This window comes from Enoplosus armatus (assembly GCF_043641665.1).
Source record: "Enoplosus armatus isolate fEnoArm2 chromosome 3 unlocalized genomic scaffold, fEnoArm2.hap1 SUPER_3_unloc_1, whole genome shotgun sequence".
Lineage (NCBI taxonomy): Eukaryota > Metazoa > Chordata > Actinopteri > Centrarchiformes > Enoplosidae > Enoplosus > Enoplosus armatus.
This window is the reverse complement of record NW_027261182.1, coordinates 135,001-155,415: the sequence shown is the minus strand read 5'-3', so window position 1 is coordinate 155,415 and position 20,415 is coordinate 135,001. Positions and strand designations below refer to the sequence as shown.

The 20,415-nt window shown below is 43.1% G+C and overlaps 1 protein-coding gene across 1 annotated transcript in view; it reads left to right on the top strand.

Annotated features, from left to right (window-relative positions):
- The window catches only part of LOC139307102 (dedicator of cytokinesis protein 3-like), an 88,896-nt gene that overhangs the window by 27,295 nt on the left and 41,186 nt on the right, over positions 1-20,415 (top strand). The window contains exons 6-7 of the mRNA XM_070930984.1: positions 16,344-16,492; positions 18,109-18,193. Of these exons, the coding sequence (XP_070787085.1) occupies positions 16,344-16,492; positions 18,109-18,193 (234 nt within the window). The remainder of the gene's footprint in view (positions 1-16,343; positions 16,493-18,108; positions 18,194-20,415) is intronic.

Below are 20,415 nucleotides of genomic sequence, written 5' to 3'. Positions count from 1 at the left end.
TCTGTTGTTGAGTTAACAGACTTTTTGTCTTTGCTCTCCGTCAGAGTTGAAGAGATGAAAGACGAAACTGTCTTCGTGAGGTTCTGCATGACAGATTTTCCCATTTCCATCCTGACAGACCTCACATTAGTGTCTGCGTTTTGTCACTGAAAACGCAAACGTCCTCTTATAGTTACTGTAAAGCACAAATACCACAATGAGAAATGCTCATGTTTTGCGTGGATGGATGAAGAGATAGAGGGGAGGAAGTACATGTGCAACACAGTGTGCTTTTGGATGAGTACACATGTAGAGGAATAAGAAACAACTGGAAAATAAACTGACGATGACGAGAAGAGAGTGATGCTATAAACATATGAAGCTAATGTTGTGCACGGGTGAATATGGAGCCGGATAAATAACACTGAGACACCATCTTCTGGTTTGTGAGAACGGACTACGTAAGTTAAAAATTGAAAGGTTTGTAGGTTTAAGAGGAGGATCTTTCTATGTGATAAAAAAAAGCATATCATAATTACTCAAATCATTATTTCTGTGTTGTTAGCTGATAGAGTTTGATAGAGTGCTGCAAGTCATCCATAGTGCCCAAATAAACTTGCAGGGACTGGAATTAGAAACAAGTCCGCCTCCTAAATTCACCTACACTGAACTGACAGGGTGAGCGTGTGAATGTGAAGAAGCCAAATACAAGTAAAAGATAAAAAGTGCATTTTGCATCGTGTATGTGATCTCACATAAGACTGTTGAAAGAGGAAGTAAAAGGAAATAAATGAAAATCAGATCGTGCACTCTGTTTTCACAGCAGACCACTCCCTCACTTAGCTACATGCTACATGCTCTATATTGTGTATTTTATTAATAAATTATTAGAACAGTCTGTTTCTCCACAAACACTTTCCAACATATGAAACCAGCCTCTCCCTAAACTACAAGTTAAACCTTTCAAATCTGCCCAAAAAGCAAAATATGTAATATAATATACATATATATGTTGTTATATATAATATAACATGCTGCTTTCTAAACACCTTTATAGCATTTTAGTATTGATTTCATGTAGAATATGTTTTTTAAGAAAAGAAGAAGAAGCACTACTTATTACCCTCAAACTGTGAATCACACAAATGCATGTATGGATGCAGACAGTCCAGGCATCTGTGAAAATATCTCTCACACACACACACACACACACACACAGTAGGTTTAACCTCTCACATGTAACAGCACTCACACATGGCCATTACAGCGTGTCCATCGCGCAGTGACACATGGATGAACCCACCGCATGCAGACACACAGTGATGTGCTGAATTCTCAGTAAATGGATGTTCGGTGGCACCGAAGCTGACAGAGGTGATGAATGCAGCGGAGCGGAAACACACACACACACACACACACACACACACAGAGAAAAACACACATGTACAGAACATATGTGTCCTTCGCTGTGTTGATGCATGCTACTCATGTAGTTATATATTTGTCTTTCAGTGTCCCTCTACTGTGTGCATGGCCTTTGCACACTGCCTCAGGGGATTTAAACGTCGCTGGATGTGAGAGTGTGTAGGTGAGAGAGAGAGAGAGAGAGAGAGTGATGATAGAAATTATAGACTGAAATCATAGCCAAAGAAAAAGAGAAACTATTGGACATCTCCTACAAAAACAAACTTAAGTGCTGTTTTGCGCAGAATAGAACAATACAGAGTGGCAGATTATGAGGACACAGAGAGCAGCCTCACTTCCACTGCAGCCTGCATAAAGACATGAGTATATAACCTGAATACCAAGAATTCAAGAGAAAGGTGCAGTGCAAGAATACGACGGGCCAACGGAAAGGAATTCAGAGAGAAAGACAAACGGAGAACGACATCTCTGAACTACATCCCTCTGATTAGACTTCTTTTGTCTCTCTCTTTTCTGCTTCTTCTTCTCTCACATTGTTTTGTTTCTCATTCTCTAATTTTCTTCCTCTCTGTTGTCTCTTACATGCTGATGTCAAAGTAGATAAGATTGCATGTGTATCTGTGTGTGTGTGTGTGTGTGTGTGTGTGTGTGTGTGTGTGTGTGTGTGTGTGTGTAGGCGGGATAGATTTGTGCACAGGGAGGAGGGAGGAGAGGGAGGAGAGGGAGTGGTGACAACCAAACAATGATGGAGGGATGTGAAGACAGGGATAAACCTAGAGGGAGACGTTTCTTTGCTGTGAAATGTGAAGACAAGTTCGTGTGTGTGTGTGTGTGTGTGTGTGTGTGTGTGTGTGTGTGTGTGTGTGTGTGTGTGTGTGTGTGTGTGTGTGTGTGTGTGTGTGTGAAACCAAGACGTGAGGAAGAAAAATAGAGGGGAATGACAGGAAAGACATCCAGGAGGAGGAGGCGTCGTCCGGCTCTTTTAGCTTTACAATGACATTTTCTGAAGCCATCCAGAAGAAATGACACAAACAAAGCAGAGTGAATGCGAACAGACACACACACACACACACACACACACACACACACACACACTATAGAGTTCACAGCTGAAATGCACAGTATGTCCTCATGATGGGGAGATGAAAAATCTGTAGCTAAAGTTCATCATTAAGTTTGTGAAGTCTCAACGACCCTGAAGTTGTTTGACATTTTCATACAAACTATGAATGTTCATCTTTATGATTTAATGCGGCGGCGATTCAACATTTGGCTGATCTATATCTTTACATGTTGTAAGTATAATTTTTATTGTTGAATACGTAGATGGCTGCAGCGAACTCCAAAGAAAAAGAGAAACACAGCTCCAGGATCATCACAAGATAACCTTCCAGTTGTTAAAGTCAAGGTCGCAGCACATTCTCAGATTCAGTTCGTCATTAATTAATATAAAGTCAACAGAAGATGCAGGAGGCTAAAGCTCTTTAAAAGACATTTCAAGAAAGAGAATGAACGCATTAAATCACAGTTACAGGTCCCTGAAAATGTGTCACAAAAACATTTAGAGCTGAGCTAAACACACACACACACACACGAAGCACTCAGTGTAAGATGTCGTAGAAAAGGCAGCAGATACAAATCATTGTTATATTGTCCTCGTTCAGGTGTATGTATGCATGTATATTTACATGTAGTTAAGCGTACAGTCAGATGCCTCCATGACTTACACACACGTGATGAAACAGTGATTTTACAAGTTGCTTTTGTGATGTTTACTAAAGATCGTGCACCGTGAGAAGTCAGCCAGGGCAGCTTCTTTCAGTAAAGTAAGCCAAACAAGTAAATGTCATCCTGTAATCTCACTAAAATCACTACAGCAGGGGACAGATGGTGAAAGACAAACAGACATACTGAGATAAATTAGAAGGAAGGACGGAAAATGATGCATAGAGACATAAAGACAGAGACAGAGGAGACAGAGGAGAGAGTAATCGTGGGATGAAGGAGGTTGAAGGCAGTGGATACAGAGAGGCAGAGAGAGCAAATTCAGGTTTAATTCTGGTGGCTGTGAGAATCAAGAGGAGGAAAAGACTGAAACAAAAAAGACGAGCAAGAATCAATCGAAAGAAGATAGCTGTAGATGATGCTTTGCTATGCTCTTTGCAATGTGGCATGAAAAGACAGATTACACCTCGCCTGAAATACTGATGATTAGAAGTAAAGAAAGATGCTCTTAGTTGGCTGCTTGTTCTGGTTTAATGGGGATTCTTCCTTTGACTGCGTCAGTCCAGACGTAGTGTCTGGAGATAATTGCTGCGTGGTGGTCGCAGGGTTGTTTGAGGATGAAGCTTTGTAGTGTGTCACGTAACGGAAGACAGATGATAGTAGAAACTTCTTTACGGTGGTTTCTGTCCAGTTTGTGTGTGCGTGTCTCAGATGACCGTTACTGGGAAAACAGTATGGGAATATTTAACTTTGCGTTTTCTTTATAGTGAGGTAACTGCTCAGCCAGCATTAGTCTCACAGAATTGACATTAATGTACTGCTAACAGACCTTTTTCACAGCAGACTTCTTCACTCGTCATAGCAGGAAAAGGAATTAAAGACATTAATAATGTTTCAGTTCCCACTAAGCTGCTCCAGGGAGCACAATACCTGGACCTCCACCAGAAGTGGAATGCAGCCATCATTAATATTACTAAATACACCTGTGCTTTTCCAACTATGACATGTCAAAATGTCTGCCATGAAAAAGGCCTGTTTGCAGCAGAAAATACACTCCTGCATTACATTAAACATTCAATAGAGTCCTGCAGGGAGGACGTGTCCTTGTAGGGCAGCCCTGAAGTTAGCATCGCCCTGGTTCCCTCCACAGAAAGCCAACGGGATTCTTCCATTGGACTTTGGATTGTTGCAGAAAACAAACTCTGTGGCAAACAGAAGTTTATGATACTGAAACGTTTTGTTCAACAAGATAATCTTCACTAATGAACTCCACTTTTAGGATTTTTGAAGCGTAAATGGAATCACCAGTAAAAAGCTAACGTTAGGCTATAAAGGGACTACACCACGGTCACATGACTTCTACGTCACCACCACTAAGCTTCACTTGTAAGAGAATATAGATAGATGTAGATATATAGACAGATAGATGTAGATATATAGACAGATAGATATAGAGTATAAACACAACGAGGCTGTAAAGGCGGCCTTTGACAACCTCTGTAGTCTCATGTAGCCGCTTGTTAGCAAACGCCTTTTTTAAGACACGTAAAAGCTTCAAAATTCACGAGTGGGGGGGTGTCTACTGACGTATTTCATGTCGTAGAACAAAACGTTATTTCAGGCATCTGACCAAAAACCCACTGACTTCAAGAAGAGGGAACAGGAAGTGTTAAAATGCTAACTCATTTCTGGGTTTCAGGACTCATTCCTGCAGCTCTCTTTTGGATAGATTTTTATTTTCATGGATATTTGGAATAAAAATGCTGTTGCATCTCAAGAATACTAAGATATTAAAATTTGCACAGTTCTAATTGATCCACAGTTATTATCTGAGGCAAATGTCAGATGAAAAGAAGGACTGTGATGGATTCATGATAAAACTCTCATTCAATATTTCTTATGGACACAGATTCTGCCAGTGCTACTATGTATTTGCAGTATTTGACAGAGTGCTGTCTGATCTGTCCTCCCCCCCTCCGGGCCGCTGTTGTCGTTTGCTGTTTAGTTTGACTGACAGCTCTGTGTGGTAAAGCTAACAGCACAGTGTTAAAACGCTACCTCCGGTTTTGGCCTTTGACTCGCGTCTCCGTGTCTGTCTGTCACACTGTGCGTCTGTTCTGGGTGATGAAACGTGGCGAGAGATGACCGTTGACAGGTGTGTGCAGCAGTGTCACTACCGCAGCCTTCCTGTCCTAAAACCGCTGGTTACAAACACATGTTGTGCGTAAGTACATTGGCCCACAACCTCCCGTCATCAGCCTAATTGATCTTGAGGCAGATAACCAATCACATGGTCACCTTCAGGACTGACATCTGACATGTGGTCAGAGTGATGTTAACCGATGCTACTGCGGCCAGAGGGGAAAATAAAGTCTGTGGTGTACTTTCCTGGGACTATTCTCACAGAGAAAAGTTGAATGGCTTTGTTGCCTGGTAGATTTGTAGGTAACCAGGATGTAGCTAACAAAGAGTGATGGTGTCAAGCCATTAACTAACAGCAGCGTTGAAACTGCTGCAATATCGAAGGAGCTCAGTACCTCAACTGTATGACTCTGAAATCCGTTTTTGTTTGGGTCACTATGATGGAGATAAGTTAAAGGATTATTATTATTATTATTGCATGTGTTTTGGTGTGTACCTGCTTTGCTGAGTCTTGTTCTGCTTCAGTCTGTCATCTCATACCTACATTGCTCAGATTTCGGCCGCAGGCTTTTTGCATTCTGGTCTATTGAGGCAGCTGCTGGTGAAGACATTCTTCCGTACATAGTGTAAAAAAAAAAAAGAAGATATTTCTCTGTATCTCAGCTTAAACTGGCAGCTTCCTCAAAATAATGAAACAAAGCTCCAGTGTGTGTTGCTCCGGGATGTTTGTATATTGATTGTATGCCATTCCTAATTACTACAAAAACCCTGTTTGTGTATTTAAAGTATTAAATTTCCCTTTAAAGTATTAAAAGTTCCACTTGCAAGGGGAACCTCAAAAAACAGGGAATTTTGTACTAAACAGACTAACGTTGGAAGTTGATTTGAAGCTGGAGCCTCATATTAGCTTCGGATGAACACAGGAATATATTTCTTACATATGATATCACACAGAACATGGACCGTGACTTTTGTCCCCCGCTTTGTCCATTGAAAGCATGTGAATATTGTTTTAAGACAGACAAAATGCGAATCTGTCCTTTTAGCATGTGGCCCGTTGTGTGTTGTCATGAAGCGCTGGAACACGTTGAAGTTGTCAGCGTCAGTAAAAGATTCTTGATTTTAATGGGACTTTAATCTGATACAACACTGGTCTTCATCTGTCCACTCGTGTCTTTGTCTGTCTGCAACAGATGATCAGATTTTGACCAGCTTTGGGAGTTCGATGCGTAACACCGTTCTGTTCTGTTCTGTTCTGTCGAACTCTGACTGGTCGGCCCAAGTGGGGGTTGCTTTAATCAACAAGGTGAAACGAGGTGTTGTTTTTTTGCCCAGAGGGAATTCGGGGGATGACACACTGTTGGTTCTCTCTCCATCTAACTGTCTTTCTCTGTGTCTGGTCTCTCTCTTTCCATCTTTCACACAAACGTCACACGTTTGATTTCAAGGCTCTCTGTGGGCAACAGCCTCAGGATATAAGCTCTGCTGTCACACGTCTTTATCATCAAGTGCGCTGTATATCACTAGCTTTAGAGCACACACCTCGCTGTATATTTCCTCAGCTTTTTGCACTCCCTCCAACGTTGCAAAAGTGGAGAGGAGCCTACTGCTGCAGACTGGCCTGTGGGTGGGTGACTGAGGGAGGGAGGGAGACAGAAAAGGTGAGAGAGAGAGAGAGAGAGAAGGTGAGAAGAGGGATGAAGAAAGATGGAGACTGGGAACAGGTCAGAGGATGGGAGAGAGGCGGAGTAAGGCTTAGCTACTCACACACACACATAGACACACAAGCAGAGAAAGAGGTGGTGCTGCTGGAGTACATTGTGAGTGGATCTCAAGTCGTTTGACAGGCTATGATTTTCTCCTCGTCTGCCGGTTTGGGATTGCTGTTTAGTGGCTTGCCAGTGGTAGAATCAGAGACACAGAGAGCGAGAGGAGAGAGGCGAGGAGAGAAACGAGCAGATTTATCATCCCATCACACCTGTAAGTAGCTGCAATCATCTCCTACATTTGGACATAGAGAGAGTGCGTCTGTTTCAAAATAGAGCTTCAGTCATTCAGTGTGTGTGTGTGTGTGTGTGTGTGTGTGTGTGAGAGAGAGTTTTCCACAGAGTGAAAGTGTGTTTTTGTCCATACTTGTGGATTCGAGCTGTATGTCAGCGCGTACGTCTCCGTCTCATCAGGATCTATAGACTTCAATAAGTGCCGTGTCATATATTTGCTGTGGTGACTCACCCATCGTTGCCATGGTGACGATGCCATTGTTGGCATACAGTAGATGTCTTCTTTTTTTTTTTATTGCATCAGTGGGAAGCATATGAAATATAGTGTATCTACTGTGTTAGCTTATGACTTCGTAGAGATGTGCATCTAATTTCATTTTTACATTACATGATATTCAAAAAGCTGCCTCTTAATAGTGTCTCTGTGAGTGTCCACAGCTGACATACTTCAGCTTTTACCATTGATTGTTTTTGTTTCTAATGTTTCATCCTCATCTTTTCTTGGTGTTTAAATTAAAAAACAGCTCACATCACTCAGAGGAGAGCTTTACGTTCACCTGCACAGAGTCTCCTCTGTTTCAACCATCTTTCAAACTGTGATTCCAACAGTTCATCATCCTGCATATGATATATGTCCCTTTATGGGATAGAGATGCCGTCATTTCTTGCGTTTATTTTGATGCATATTAAAAGCTGTCTAACTAGTTACAGTCAAAGTGAAACTAATTGCAGTAAATTCTTGGCGGCAGGTTTGAATTAACATCACACTCAGGAGAAAAGCTTTCCTGCAAAACAACCTCAGCGCAGCTCTGTCGTACAGAAAAGTAGGCTGCCGAGACACTAATCATGCAAATATCAGCTGACAAATATTCCAGTGATCAGTTCAGAGTTTATACACAGAAAAGACTTTTATAAATGTACGTGTTTAAGAAGTTTATTTGCACCAGTACAGAAAGCACATCAAAACATACAGTAACTCATATAAACGAGAGATGAAGTGTTGTGGTAGAAAACAGCCTGGTTTCCTTTCATTTTCTCTGGATCAGTTTATAGTGAAGACATCATGTAAAATAAACATGGCTGCATCACTGCCATCTAATACAATCATTTATTGTATAATATATGTAGTAAGTAGTAGTGTAGTGTAGTATCTGTAATATAATGTATGGAGTAGCAGCTAAATGTATCTAGCTGGTAACTTCCCACTAACTGTTAGCTAAAGTAAGTTGTGCTGTATAACATGGTAGAGTTACCCTTTAACTTTAGGTTGGATGGATGGGTCAACAAAAAGTGGTTAAATGGACTATTTCTTTTTTATATTGTCATTTGTGACTTTGCATCTATCACCTGTAGGTTGTTTTTTCTTTGAGTGGCTAGTAGCCCTCTGAAGTTGCCCTTATTCCCGACCTCATTATCCTTTTTGGACTTCTACAGCTTCATTCCAGGCGTTTTTGTTTTTGAGCACTCACGATAAATTCACCTTTGACCTCTCCGAGAGGACAGTCTCCTTCCAAAATGTCCCTTTAACGCTGTAAGGGAAGCTTGTCCTTCTATCTCTGTCTATCTCTGCACTGTGAGGCTGTATGTGGAGGTTGTCCTTCTAAAGTGTGTTCTCATGCAGTATATTATCATTCAATACAATGTGTCCCCCCCCCCATTAATAAAATGAAGGTGGATGTCCTTCCAGATTCTGAGCTTCCATCAGTTATATTTACACCCAATGTCTGGATGTCTACTTCTGGAATTTGAATCTGATGATTTTTGTTGTTGTTTTGTTTCTTTAACATCTACTTTTTTTATTTGTATATATCTACTTTCAAAGGTGAAATACATCGATTCCTGTATTCATACTCAAAACATGAACAAACTTGAGGGAGTGGAGCCCGGGTCAGAGGTCAGAGGGTGCAGCCGGGGCTGTGGTGGGGGCCTGTAGGGGGGGGGTCCTGCTCTCTGTTAGGTTTAGGGTTTGTTGGGAGCCACAAGGAAGTTGAAAAAGTGAGAAGTATTATATCGACCTGAAAACTCAGGTCTGGGTGTTTGGATTAAAATGTCGCGATGGTAGATACAGTATGATTCACATGTTCTGTGGATCCAAACAGATCTGAAAATACTTCATTCCATGTACGTCTTACTTGTTTCATATATAAATATGTGTTATCTGTGTCACATCTGTATCATACAGTCAGAGAGGAAACTGTCCTTCTGTCCACCTCTTGAACTACACACAGCGGGGGACAAGACAGGCCGGCATCCCTGCTATCACATGCTGCCTCTGGCATGACTCTGTGTGTGTGTGTGTGTGTGTCACCAGGTAGGGTTCACACAAGGTCAGGGGAGGATTTAGGATGGAGTTTGCAGCAGACTAGCAAGCACAGGACACAACACACACACACACACACACACACACACACACACACACACACACACACACACACACACACACACACACCCTGCATGGTGCCAAACTCCTGCTAGAAAAGGTTGCTTTTGCTGAACTCTTTGACAGCTTGAAGTAGCTGGTGGCTTCATGCAGAAGCACCGTGGTGTTTAAATTTCACTGAAGGGCGTTTATTTTATTTTGTTGACGTCGCTCTGCGATGTACTTCAGTAAATATTAGATTATTATATTAGATTATTATTTATTTCTACCATTTAGCTGTGAGGGTAATGGATTAACTAAGGGGGCTCCGGTCGGGATTTGTGGGGCCGATAACAGGGCCTATTTAAAGCCTTCTATTTATCGCGTAGCACTATTTATTTATTGAATTATTCTTAACGACATTGTATATTAAGTATTAAAATTAAGAGAGATGCAACACGTGTTTCGCCCCATCTCAGAAACACATGATTAAACAAACGTGGTCTCATTCTGTACGGATGGAAGTCTTCTATCTGCTGCAGGTCCAGGAGACACATTTCAGATGAAAATCCTGCCTTGTTCAGATATATCCTAAGAAAGCTGCGGCAGCGTGTTACAATAACAGTTGAGCAGTGGAGACCAAAAAGGAACCCCTGGTGATTTGCCTCAGCGCTTTTGTTTTCAGTAACGCAGCAGCCAGTTTGACAGGTGTGAAAATGAAGCAGGACGTTTGCTAATGGCTCAGAGGTGTTGAGAGTGTCCCTTCTGATTTGGGAGATTCCTGCCTGACTCACATCCTATTAGGAGGCCTCAGACTGGTAACTTCCTGAAAGTAATCAGTTATACATTACAGATTACCTGATTAAATTTGCAGTCCAACTTGTCAGAGTGAGTTACTATCCAGTATTATGAGGCGGCAACACGAAGAACTGTGGTGCAGCAGGGTGGATGTGTTAGCAGCATCTGATCAAAATGCTACGGCTGCATCTGAAATCATGCACTCATTTACCACTCAGAGACTTTTGGTTAAAGAATATTTGAAACTGCTTACAGGATATTAATTGGTGCTTTCTTGTCACTTTGTGGTATGATTTGAGTCCAACATACAGAGAGTCACAATCCAGCCCCACTTCCAGGTCAGCTTCTGTTCCACCAGCAGTTCACAAACCATGTCGTTTTTATTCTGTTAACATTCAACAACTGCCGCTCCACAGAGTTTTGAGTAGCTCACCTTTGTCTTCAAAGAATTACCAAAACAAGGCACTTTAAGGCCAAACCGACCTCAACGAACTAAAATATAATGATACTAAATAAATATACTTTTAAACTCTTTGGATCAAATAATAAATTACTTCTTAAAGCTGCACTATTCAATATTTTTGTACAAACAATTAGTCAAACAAGTTTTAATGTGAAAGGGGTCTCTAGAGACAAATCCACAGAGAATCATCACCCAACTCTGCAGCTCTGCGGAGAAATTCAGCATCTTTCAGCTCACTGTTTTTGTTTTTTGCAGCCCACAACTTTACTGTTTAGTTCAGGCCCACCGCTCTGTTTTCAGTTCAGAGTTAGCAACTAGCTGGTGAACATAGTGGAGCATCTAATAAGTGAACAGTTATGTTTCTTAGGAGTTGGTAAAGAATTTAAAAAATGTAATAAATGTAATGTAATAGAAATATCTCAAATGTGTGAGTGATATTCAACAGCAGCTCTGCCTCCATGTTGGCATAACAATATTCTTGTTTACATATGTTTTTAATGAAACAGCAACATTTTGAAATATTTGATGAGTTTAATATGCTAATCCAACAGTTACACAGACACTTCAGATCCTCCGTGAAACCAAATGAAACTTCAACTTCAACAAGCCTTTTGCTTTTCTCATTTGTCAGGTGTGAAAGTGGAGCAGGATGTCGCTAATGGAAAATAGGTGTCGCAAATGTCCCGTTAGATATTAGAGCCGTCAGGCCGAATAAAATCCTATTATATAATAATGCCAAGCTGTGACAGTCTCTTACCCGCTGGAGACCCACCTTTGGTCTCTGACCTGCAGCTTGAGAAACCGCTGATGTAGTTTTATGTTCTGGTAGGAAATGCGGGGCTGTTTGTTAATGGAGGGGAGACGTTATGGTGGGCTGTCAGAGTGATTAAGATCTTCATATTACGTCCCTCCAACTCGGAAAAAGCAAAAGGCCAATGCAGCAATAAAGAGGAAAGTAAATGTTTGATTTAGTCAACTGTGGTAAGCGCTGCAGCTGCTGGAAGCTTCGCTGTAAGGCGACGCATGAGTAGTTGTTTTCTCTCTCTCGGTGCTCGGTGTTACACTTTGCTTTGCTGTGGCAAAGAGGTACCTATGCTGAAATTTTTATGTTTGTGTCATTATATCAAGCTAATATCAAGATGGTCTGAATATGAGGTCCAATGAACAGAACAGCTTCTATAAACAGCATCATTATCTGGGATTTGCTCGGCTGGTTTTTATAGTGCTGAGGTGGTAAAGATGTGTTAAACGGTGTTGGTGTGTGTGTGTGTGTTTGTGTATTCGTTCCCGCTGGATATGAAGGTGTGATTACTCACCCCAGCTGGGGAAAGAGGCAGAGGAGGCAGTCCGAGAGGGAGAGAGGGAGAGAGGGAGAGAGGTAGGAGGGAGGCTAAATCCACAAATAGTCGACACTAAAGAGATTTCCACTCTTCAGCTGAAAAAATAAACTTTAGTGCTCAGTTTTGTATATTTTCTCCCAAAGATAGACAAGTTGGTCGGGTTCATTTCAAAGCACCGTACATCTCCATCTGTGGGTGGATGGGCGTAGTGTGTGCGTGCCAGCTAGAGCTGGACAGGAGACTCGGTTCCCTCCTGCTCTGCCAGCTGGTGCACCTGTTCCGAGTCCAGTTGATTGACTCAGAAGAGGGTCAAAGGTCAAAGCCCATCCACCCACTGACTGGGATGGCCAGATGTCCCGAATAAATCTACAGTCCTGGTTTTAATGCAGGCAGACTGGCTGTTAGAGTAAAGCAAGTACAGATGGTGCATGGCTGCTCTGCTCCCTGGTTCCTCAAAATCATGCTTTTATAACATACATGTCGAAAAATAGATTGTTGCGGTCAGTTTTCTCATGGTGATTTTGTCCTGAAGAACTATTTTAAAACTTCTTCTCAGAGACTCACACGACTCACGCTGGATTGCACAACATTGGGGGGGGGGGTGGGGGGACACTAGAGTCTGATCCATGTGACATGATGTCAGATGCTTTGAGAGGCAGCTATTAAAACTCATAAATGTCCTGAAACACATCCATTTCCCGGAGAATCTTGATTGCCATCAGTGGCAGCGTGGCCAGATTAACCGGCTAGGGGGCCCGGGGGGGGGCTGTTGTCCACACCCTCCGTGGATTTGTATTTCAGTTGGTCACCTTTAAGTTATGATCAGGTACGCTGAACACAGCAGATTACACATGGCGGCCTATGCTGCAGTACTATCTGCAGCAGGTCGTCTGCACCATGTGGATACGATACAACAATATCCAATCAAATAAATCTCTAGCCCCGTCCCCTCTTCGCCTGATTGGCTGCATTCTGTTAATGTCTGTGAACTGAATACGAGACCCTGTTGTGGTAACGTGCGTCTCTGCACTTACTTCAATGAAAAATGACTTTCGCTCTGGATCGGCTGAGTCAGCAGTTCCTCCAAGTTAGTGGACTGCATCTCATATTGTTTGCTGCTCCTTCATCTATCCAGCTTTTATCACCCCGATGTCTCCGGGACAGGACGCCTTTACTTTGTGTTTCTGTAGCGGGAAAGGAGAGCGACACACGAGCTCTCTTCTTCTGTTGAGGTGAACTTGAGCCAAGCACATACTTTGCTGTTTCCCCCAGCGGCTCCCGTGGCTGACAGTCGGCAGCCGGCGTCGGGCAGCTCTCTGCTGTAAATGTGTTTGTGAACCTTGCTCCCGGCACAGCTCCTCTCTCAGCCTGCTGCTGTAAATAAGAAGTAGGTGCATTTTGTGTGTCCTGTATTTCAGTCTGCAGGGTTCTGGTCTGTATAGCACTTTACTGCTGACTCCTGTGCTGCTGCTCTGTTTGAGGAGCACCTTCAGGAACGCAGCGTATTCTGCCAAACCGAAGTATATATGCTATAAATGGACCTATATGAGTTTTCCCGGAGCCCAGTGAATGAAACAAACATGATGGCTTTGGCTTTGGGATACGACCTGCTGTAGCACACAGTGAATTAGAGTAAGTGCACAGGTTGATGCAGGCTGCCAGCGTCATGTCTTTATTATTGATAAAGGATCCTGTATTGTGGAAGTTAGCTGCGTAGAGATTTCCTGTTTCTTCAGCGTGTAAACATCATGTCATGCTGTTGCCAAACTTTGCATGTGACGACTGACTGCTTGATTATTTCGGGTCAGCATGGTGTGATTTATTCAATCTAAACCTGGCGTCTCCACTAATTCATTAATTATAGTTTTGATTAGGAGTTGTAGCAGATGTTCATTTAATCATTTAAATCATCAATACAGTTTTACAATATTGTTCTTAGTTTCTCTGTGTCTTTGTTAGAATCAGAATCACAATCAGTTTATTGCCAAGTAACATACATTACAAGGAATTTGCTGTGGTCTGAAGGTGCTATTGATTTGATAACAAATAAGTAGAATATAAAAAGTAAAATAGAATAAAAATTAAAAATAAAAACAAGATAAATAACAAACAGTGCAGATAACAAACAGTGCAGTTATCACTCTGGTCTCTTTTTTCACTTTTATTAAATCGAAAGAATTAATTGATTAGTAAGAAAAAAAGATCCAAGACATGTATTATTTATGAAAATAATGAAAGTGCACTTTAGGACGATGTGTAAAAGCTTGCACTCTGAAAGATGTTCCTGCATCATTAATGATCACATGCTCCAGCAGAATTTTAATATGGACTCTCACAGAGTGTGTTTCAAAGAGCATTAGCTTCTGTGTCCACTGGGCATCTCCTTAAAAACAAATGCTAAACAGATGCTGAGGGGAACTGCTGTGCGGGACTCTCACTGGTTGCTAAGCAACTACCGAAAATCCATTTGAAATATGGCACTCTTTGGCTAAAAGTTGTAGTATTTTTAACCCGGAGTGCTGCAAACACGCTAATCACTTAGCACTGCCGCGATGGTGCAACAGGGTTCACAGCAGCCAGTGCTGTGAAGGGGGGGCTTCCCTGTGGACACGTCGCCTCAGAGTTGTATTATAATTTATAAACGACTGTTGCAACAGGAAACCAGCCTTTTAGAATGATACCGTGTTTTAAATATCCTCTTATACCCTCGGACACAAGTAGACATACAGATGTACCCATTATTTTTACCACTGGGGTGTTTTCTGTCCTATTCTGTCATGTCGGTGTGATTTAGGGTGAGCTGTTTCAAAATGCAAGGTTTTAATCTGCCTCTGACAGCCAGTAACTCATCCTGGAAAACTTTATAAAGTAAACTGAAGGTGAACTAAAGGTGTGAGAATCTTTTGGAATCTCACGATTCGATTCAGATTCTTTGTGTCAAGATTCAAGTCAGAATCGATTCTCGATTCAAAACCGAATCTTTATTCAGTAAAAAGAAAAGGGGGCGTTGTTTTCAGGCTCCTGCTTCGGTGCACTGTGTGCCAAATTGCAATATGAAACTTAACAGTTTCAGTTACAGTAAATGGTCCAGATGGAGGTCGCTATCGAACAGAAAAAAGCAGAGAAAAGTGTGTGAGTCCGGTGAAACCCACCGTTATCCACAGCTCTGTACGAGCGCAGGTCTTTTCTTATATAATGGTTATATAATGGTTGTGGGGCACCGAGGCCTCCTGCTCATCGGAGATACCCAACATGGAGACAGACACACTGACACAGAATGAGCCCGTCAGTGTGTCACCAGGTGGTTCACTGCTCTTTGCTCTTCTTCACCAGGTTTACAGGCGTCCAAACGTATGCATGTGGGTGTGTTTGCAAATATGTATGCATGGCTGCAAGTGTGCGCGTGCGTGTGTGTGTGTGTATTCATAGTACCTGCCCCTCTGTGCAGAGGAATTTCTGCTTATCAAGCTGTCCTGCCAAGAACTGAATGGACACTTTACCCCACCGCCTCCTGCTGAAGGTCTGCAGGGGAAATTAGAGCGCTAATAATAGAACAAGCTATAGGAGGAAGTGTGCTGCGGGTCTTGTGTGTGTGTGTGTGTGTGTGTTACCAATTACACACTGTCTATCGCATAATCGATTAATCAATGAATTGTTTCAGCTCTAGATGTTTGTATTAGTAAAGCCAGGCACATAGCAAAGCTGATTATAGGTTATAGATGATTATAGATGGATGCAGCTCAAAGCAAGAAGGTCACGGTTTGGTTCTTCTTCGTGTGTTCTTGGGCACTGTGAATGTGTTTGTTGATGTAAGCTCTGTGATAGACTGTGATCTGTTCACAGTGCTTTTCTGCCTCCTGGCCAACACACGCTGGCACCGGCTCCAGCTCTCTCTGTGAGGCTAAACAGGAATAAGCTGCGAAGACACTGAACGCATTCACCTTAACTGTGTTACAGTGTGAGTTGTTATTGTTTGAGTGCCAGTGCCACCACAGAAAAAGCCTTGTGGTCGCCTCGTGGCTGCCAAAGAATGACAGATTACTTCCGCTTCTTCACGAGTTGGACAATAACAGATGAATGTAACCCCCCCGCCCCTTCTCTCTCTCCATCAGAAACACAAAGTGGATCTGTTCTACAAGGTTCGCCACGTGATGATGGAGCTGATCGACCTGAGAAGGCAGCTCTTGTCTGGTCACCTGACGCAGGACCAGAGCCGAGACGTCAAGAGACACATCACCGTCAGGCTGGACTGGGGCAACGAGTGAGACCACCAGCACACACACACACACACACACAGTATTTATACACTTTTATCAGTATAGTCTGTGTGTTTGTGTTTGTATATGTGGGTACATGTTAATACTCTCATTGAGTTGAAGTATCTTCTGCTGAAAAACAACAGAAATATCCTGCACATGGATGTGTTGATGTTTGAAGAAGCTCTGCCCTCTAAATCAGTGCTGCAGGCAGCAGATCAGCGTGCCCCCCTGACACCCACGCAGGGCAAATAAAAGTATGGCTGGAAGCAGGTGGATGAAGGCGCACACCAGCGGTTTTGAAAAGACTCACAGGAGCTTGTCAAAAGGCTGATGGAAAACAAATGAAATGGAGAGAAATTGCCCGTTGACTTGGGATTGAGTTATTAATACTGGAGGAATGAAAGGTGGGCGGCCCGGGACTGTAACGCAGCCTATTTAAAGCTCCAATACACTGACTGTGAGGGGGGGGGGGGTGTGCTCACAAGGAAGATGAGGATGATGATAATCATTAGTAGTATTATTATTATTATAGTAATAATAGCAGTACTTACAGTAGTATTTTGGGGGGGTCAGTGTTTAGTAGGACCTAGGTCCAAGGTATCACTGTTGCTGCTGTAATTTTTAAAGGGATAGTTCAGATTTTTTGACACAAGCTGAGGCGAGCGGTGCTGTGAAACAGAGGTAATCGAGCCGGGCAGAGACTCGCCAGACCAAACTGGACGAACACTGAGTGAGAACTAACTGAGCTAACGATCAGCGTCTCTCAAAAACAAGCTGCTTGTCTCATCTAGCAGATAACTTCTGATTCAGGCTCCAGCTGGCGAGAGAAGTGAAGAAGTCAAGACAAACCCGAGCAGCAGCTTTCGTTTGTAGCCTGAAAACTAATTCACGCTGAAAGGCAGCTCCACTGCATCTTCTTCTGTCGTAGATGGTTCATTATTGTATTTTACATGAAATGAGCTCACTGTAACCCCATTTTATAGAAAGTAATTCAGAGTTACAACCTCAAACGTATTCTTGGCATTGTGTGAAAAGCCAAGGTAAATGTCCCTCAGCCGTCCCTTAAACTTTACCAGCCGGTGAATGATGTGCTTCCTCCGCCTCTGGAGTTCTTGCTTAAACACAATTTACTGGCCTTCTTCTACAACCGGTGATGCAGAAATAGACATTTAGTTTCTCATTCACAGTTAAAGAAACCGTTTAACCGAGAATATTCTGCACCGTGTCTTTAAGACAAGACCGAGGTCGCTGGTCTGTGGTTGTAGAGACTGAACACGAAGTAATCCTGAGGAACAACGTCTGGAGGCCCCGTCTAAAATGACTTCAATATACTGTGTGTGTGTGTGTGTGTGTGTGTGTGTGTGTGTGTGTGTGTGTGTGTGTGTGTGTGAGGTTTCTGTACCTGTTTCCATATCTGAAATAGTGTACAGGTTTGTGTGAAGGTCACATAAAAGACACTGACATTCTCTCTCCTTCATTATGTCTCTCTCTGTCTGTCTCTCTGTCTGTCTCTCTCTCTCTCTGTCTCTCTCTCTCTCTCTCTCTCTGTCTCTCTCTGTCTCTCTCTCTGTCTGTCTCTCTCTCTGAACCTGACCCTCTTTGTCTGTCTCTCCCTCAGACACCTGGGTCTGGACCTGGTGCCAAGAAAGGAGTTTGAGATGGTGGATGAAGACCAGATAAGCGTGTCAGATCTCTATAAGATGGTAAGACCTGTTTGTTGGTACAGGTCTTACTCAGCCCCCCCCAGGTACATGACCTGGGGGGGCTGAGTAAAGGTGAAACACCCAGTGCTGTCTGATGAATAGGGTCTTTGCAAACATCTTTACCAGTGACTTTAGAGTCCATTCAGAAAGAGAGCATTAAAAAGAGGCAGAAGCTAACAGATCTTTTATCTCTCCTTACTTACTAAGATCATTGGAAAATATATGCTGTCGTATTTGTATATGTATTCGATGTTGCATTTGGATTTTTTAATTGAACGCTATCTAACCCCATCCCTAGTTCTGGTTTAACATGTTACAGCGAACTGAAGCTGTTTTTCACTATAAAATATCAGGACATAAACGCAACATTAAGTGATTGATTGTTGATTGATGACTGTAAGTATGTGATGCATGTCATCAGTCTATCAGTGTTTCACCATCGTGATTGCAGGTTGGATTTGGGAATGTCTTCAGACAATAGTTGGTGGGGAGCTTTGGTTTCATATCAGAGAGCAGGCTGAACAGAGAGGTTCTGCTGCTGCTGCTGTGATCATGTAATCATGGAGTGATTGGTACAGATCAACAGCCTCATCGCTTTTCTTCACATATCAAACACAAACACAACGTGTTTATTATGGACAGACAAGTAGGAGAAAGAATATGTTTAAAAAGCAACACTGACCAACAACATACAATGTTGTTTCTGTTAATGTAAATAAATACAAAGAGTCCAAAGGGATGAATGTTGTCACCTGTTGGTGTTCTGATTGTCTCTCCTGCTGGCCATCCCTCACCCCCTCATGTCCTCTTCCCCTTCATCCCTCTTCCCCCTCACCCGCTCATGTCCTCTTCCCCTTCATCCCTCACCCCTTCACCCCCTCATGTCCTCTTCCCCTCATTCCCTCATCCCCCTCACCCGCTCATGTCCTCTTCCCCTTCATCCCTCACCCCCTCATGTCCTCTTCCCCTTCATCCCTCACCCCCTCATGTCCTCTTCCCCTCATTCCCTCATCCCCCTCACCCCCTCATGTCCTCTTCCCCTTCATCCCTCTCCCCCTCACCCGCTCATGTCCTCTTCCCCTTCATCCCTCACCCCCTCACCCACTCATGTCCTCTTCCCCTTCATCCCTCACCCCCTCACCCACTCATGTCCTCTTCCCCTTCATCCCTCACCCCCTCATGTCCTCTTCCCCTCATTCCCTCATCCCCCTCACCCCCTCATGTCCTCTTCCCCTTCATCCCTCTCCCCCTCGCCCCCTCATGTCCTCTTCCCCTTCATCCCTCACCCCCTCACCCACTCATGTCCTCTTCCCCTTCATCCCTCACCCCCTCATGTCCTCATCCCCCTCACCCCCTCATGTCCTCTTCCCCTCATTCCCTCATCCCCCTCACCCCCTCATGTCCTCTTCCCCTTCATCCCTCTTCCCCCTCACCCGCTCATGTCCTCTTCCCCTTCATCCCTCACCCCCTCACCCCCTCATGTCCTCTTCCCCTTCATCCCTCACACCCTCATCCTCCTCACCCTCTATCCCTCTCCTCCCCTCATGTCTTCATGAGGGGAGGACCCCTCGTCCCCTCGTCCCCCTCAGAACTCTCTTTATAAGAACAGTACCACTTTATAGTTTGCTGTATGTCGCCCCCCTCACATTCATGTCTCAGCCGGGAGGTTCCCCCCAGTACAATCAGTCCTCTCCTGGTGGCTTCATCAGGGTCCACTCATACATATCAGCTGATCTCAGGATCACCACCAATGACTGTCAAATTACAGTCCTCCTTTTGTAAGATTTGTAATCAGTCATGACCCCTTAATGTGTTCTTCTCACAACAACATAGTGTTATTAATGATTGTGCCTATTATGCTGCATTTGAAATGTCAGAAATACAAGTAGAGAAATCATTTCTTTCATCTCTAAATCACTGATGTGTCTACACGCTGATGTCTGGAGCTAATGATGAAAGTACTTTCACATAGAACATATATGGTATATATTTAATTCTACATATGCCCATAGTATGGATGTCTGATCTGTGAGTCAGTGATGGAAAAAAACTGGAGCTACTTAATGTCGGTGTGAGTAGCTGCAATGTGAGGAGTATTCTTGGTTGCTCTTGGTCTCTTAGTAGTACTTGATGCTCTGTGTCTTACATCAGTCCTGCTTTAAATAGCTGAGCTCTACCAGTCAAACACTGTAGTCGTGGTGATTCCCCCTTTGTTCCGTTGC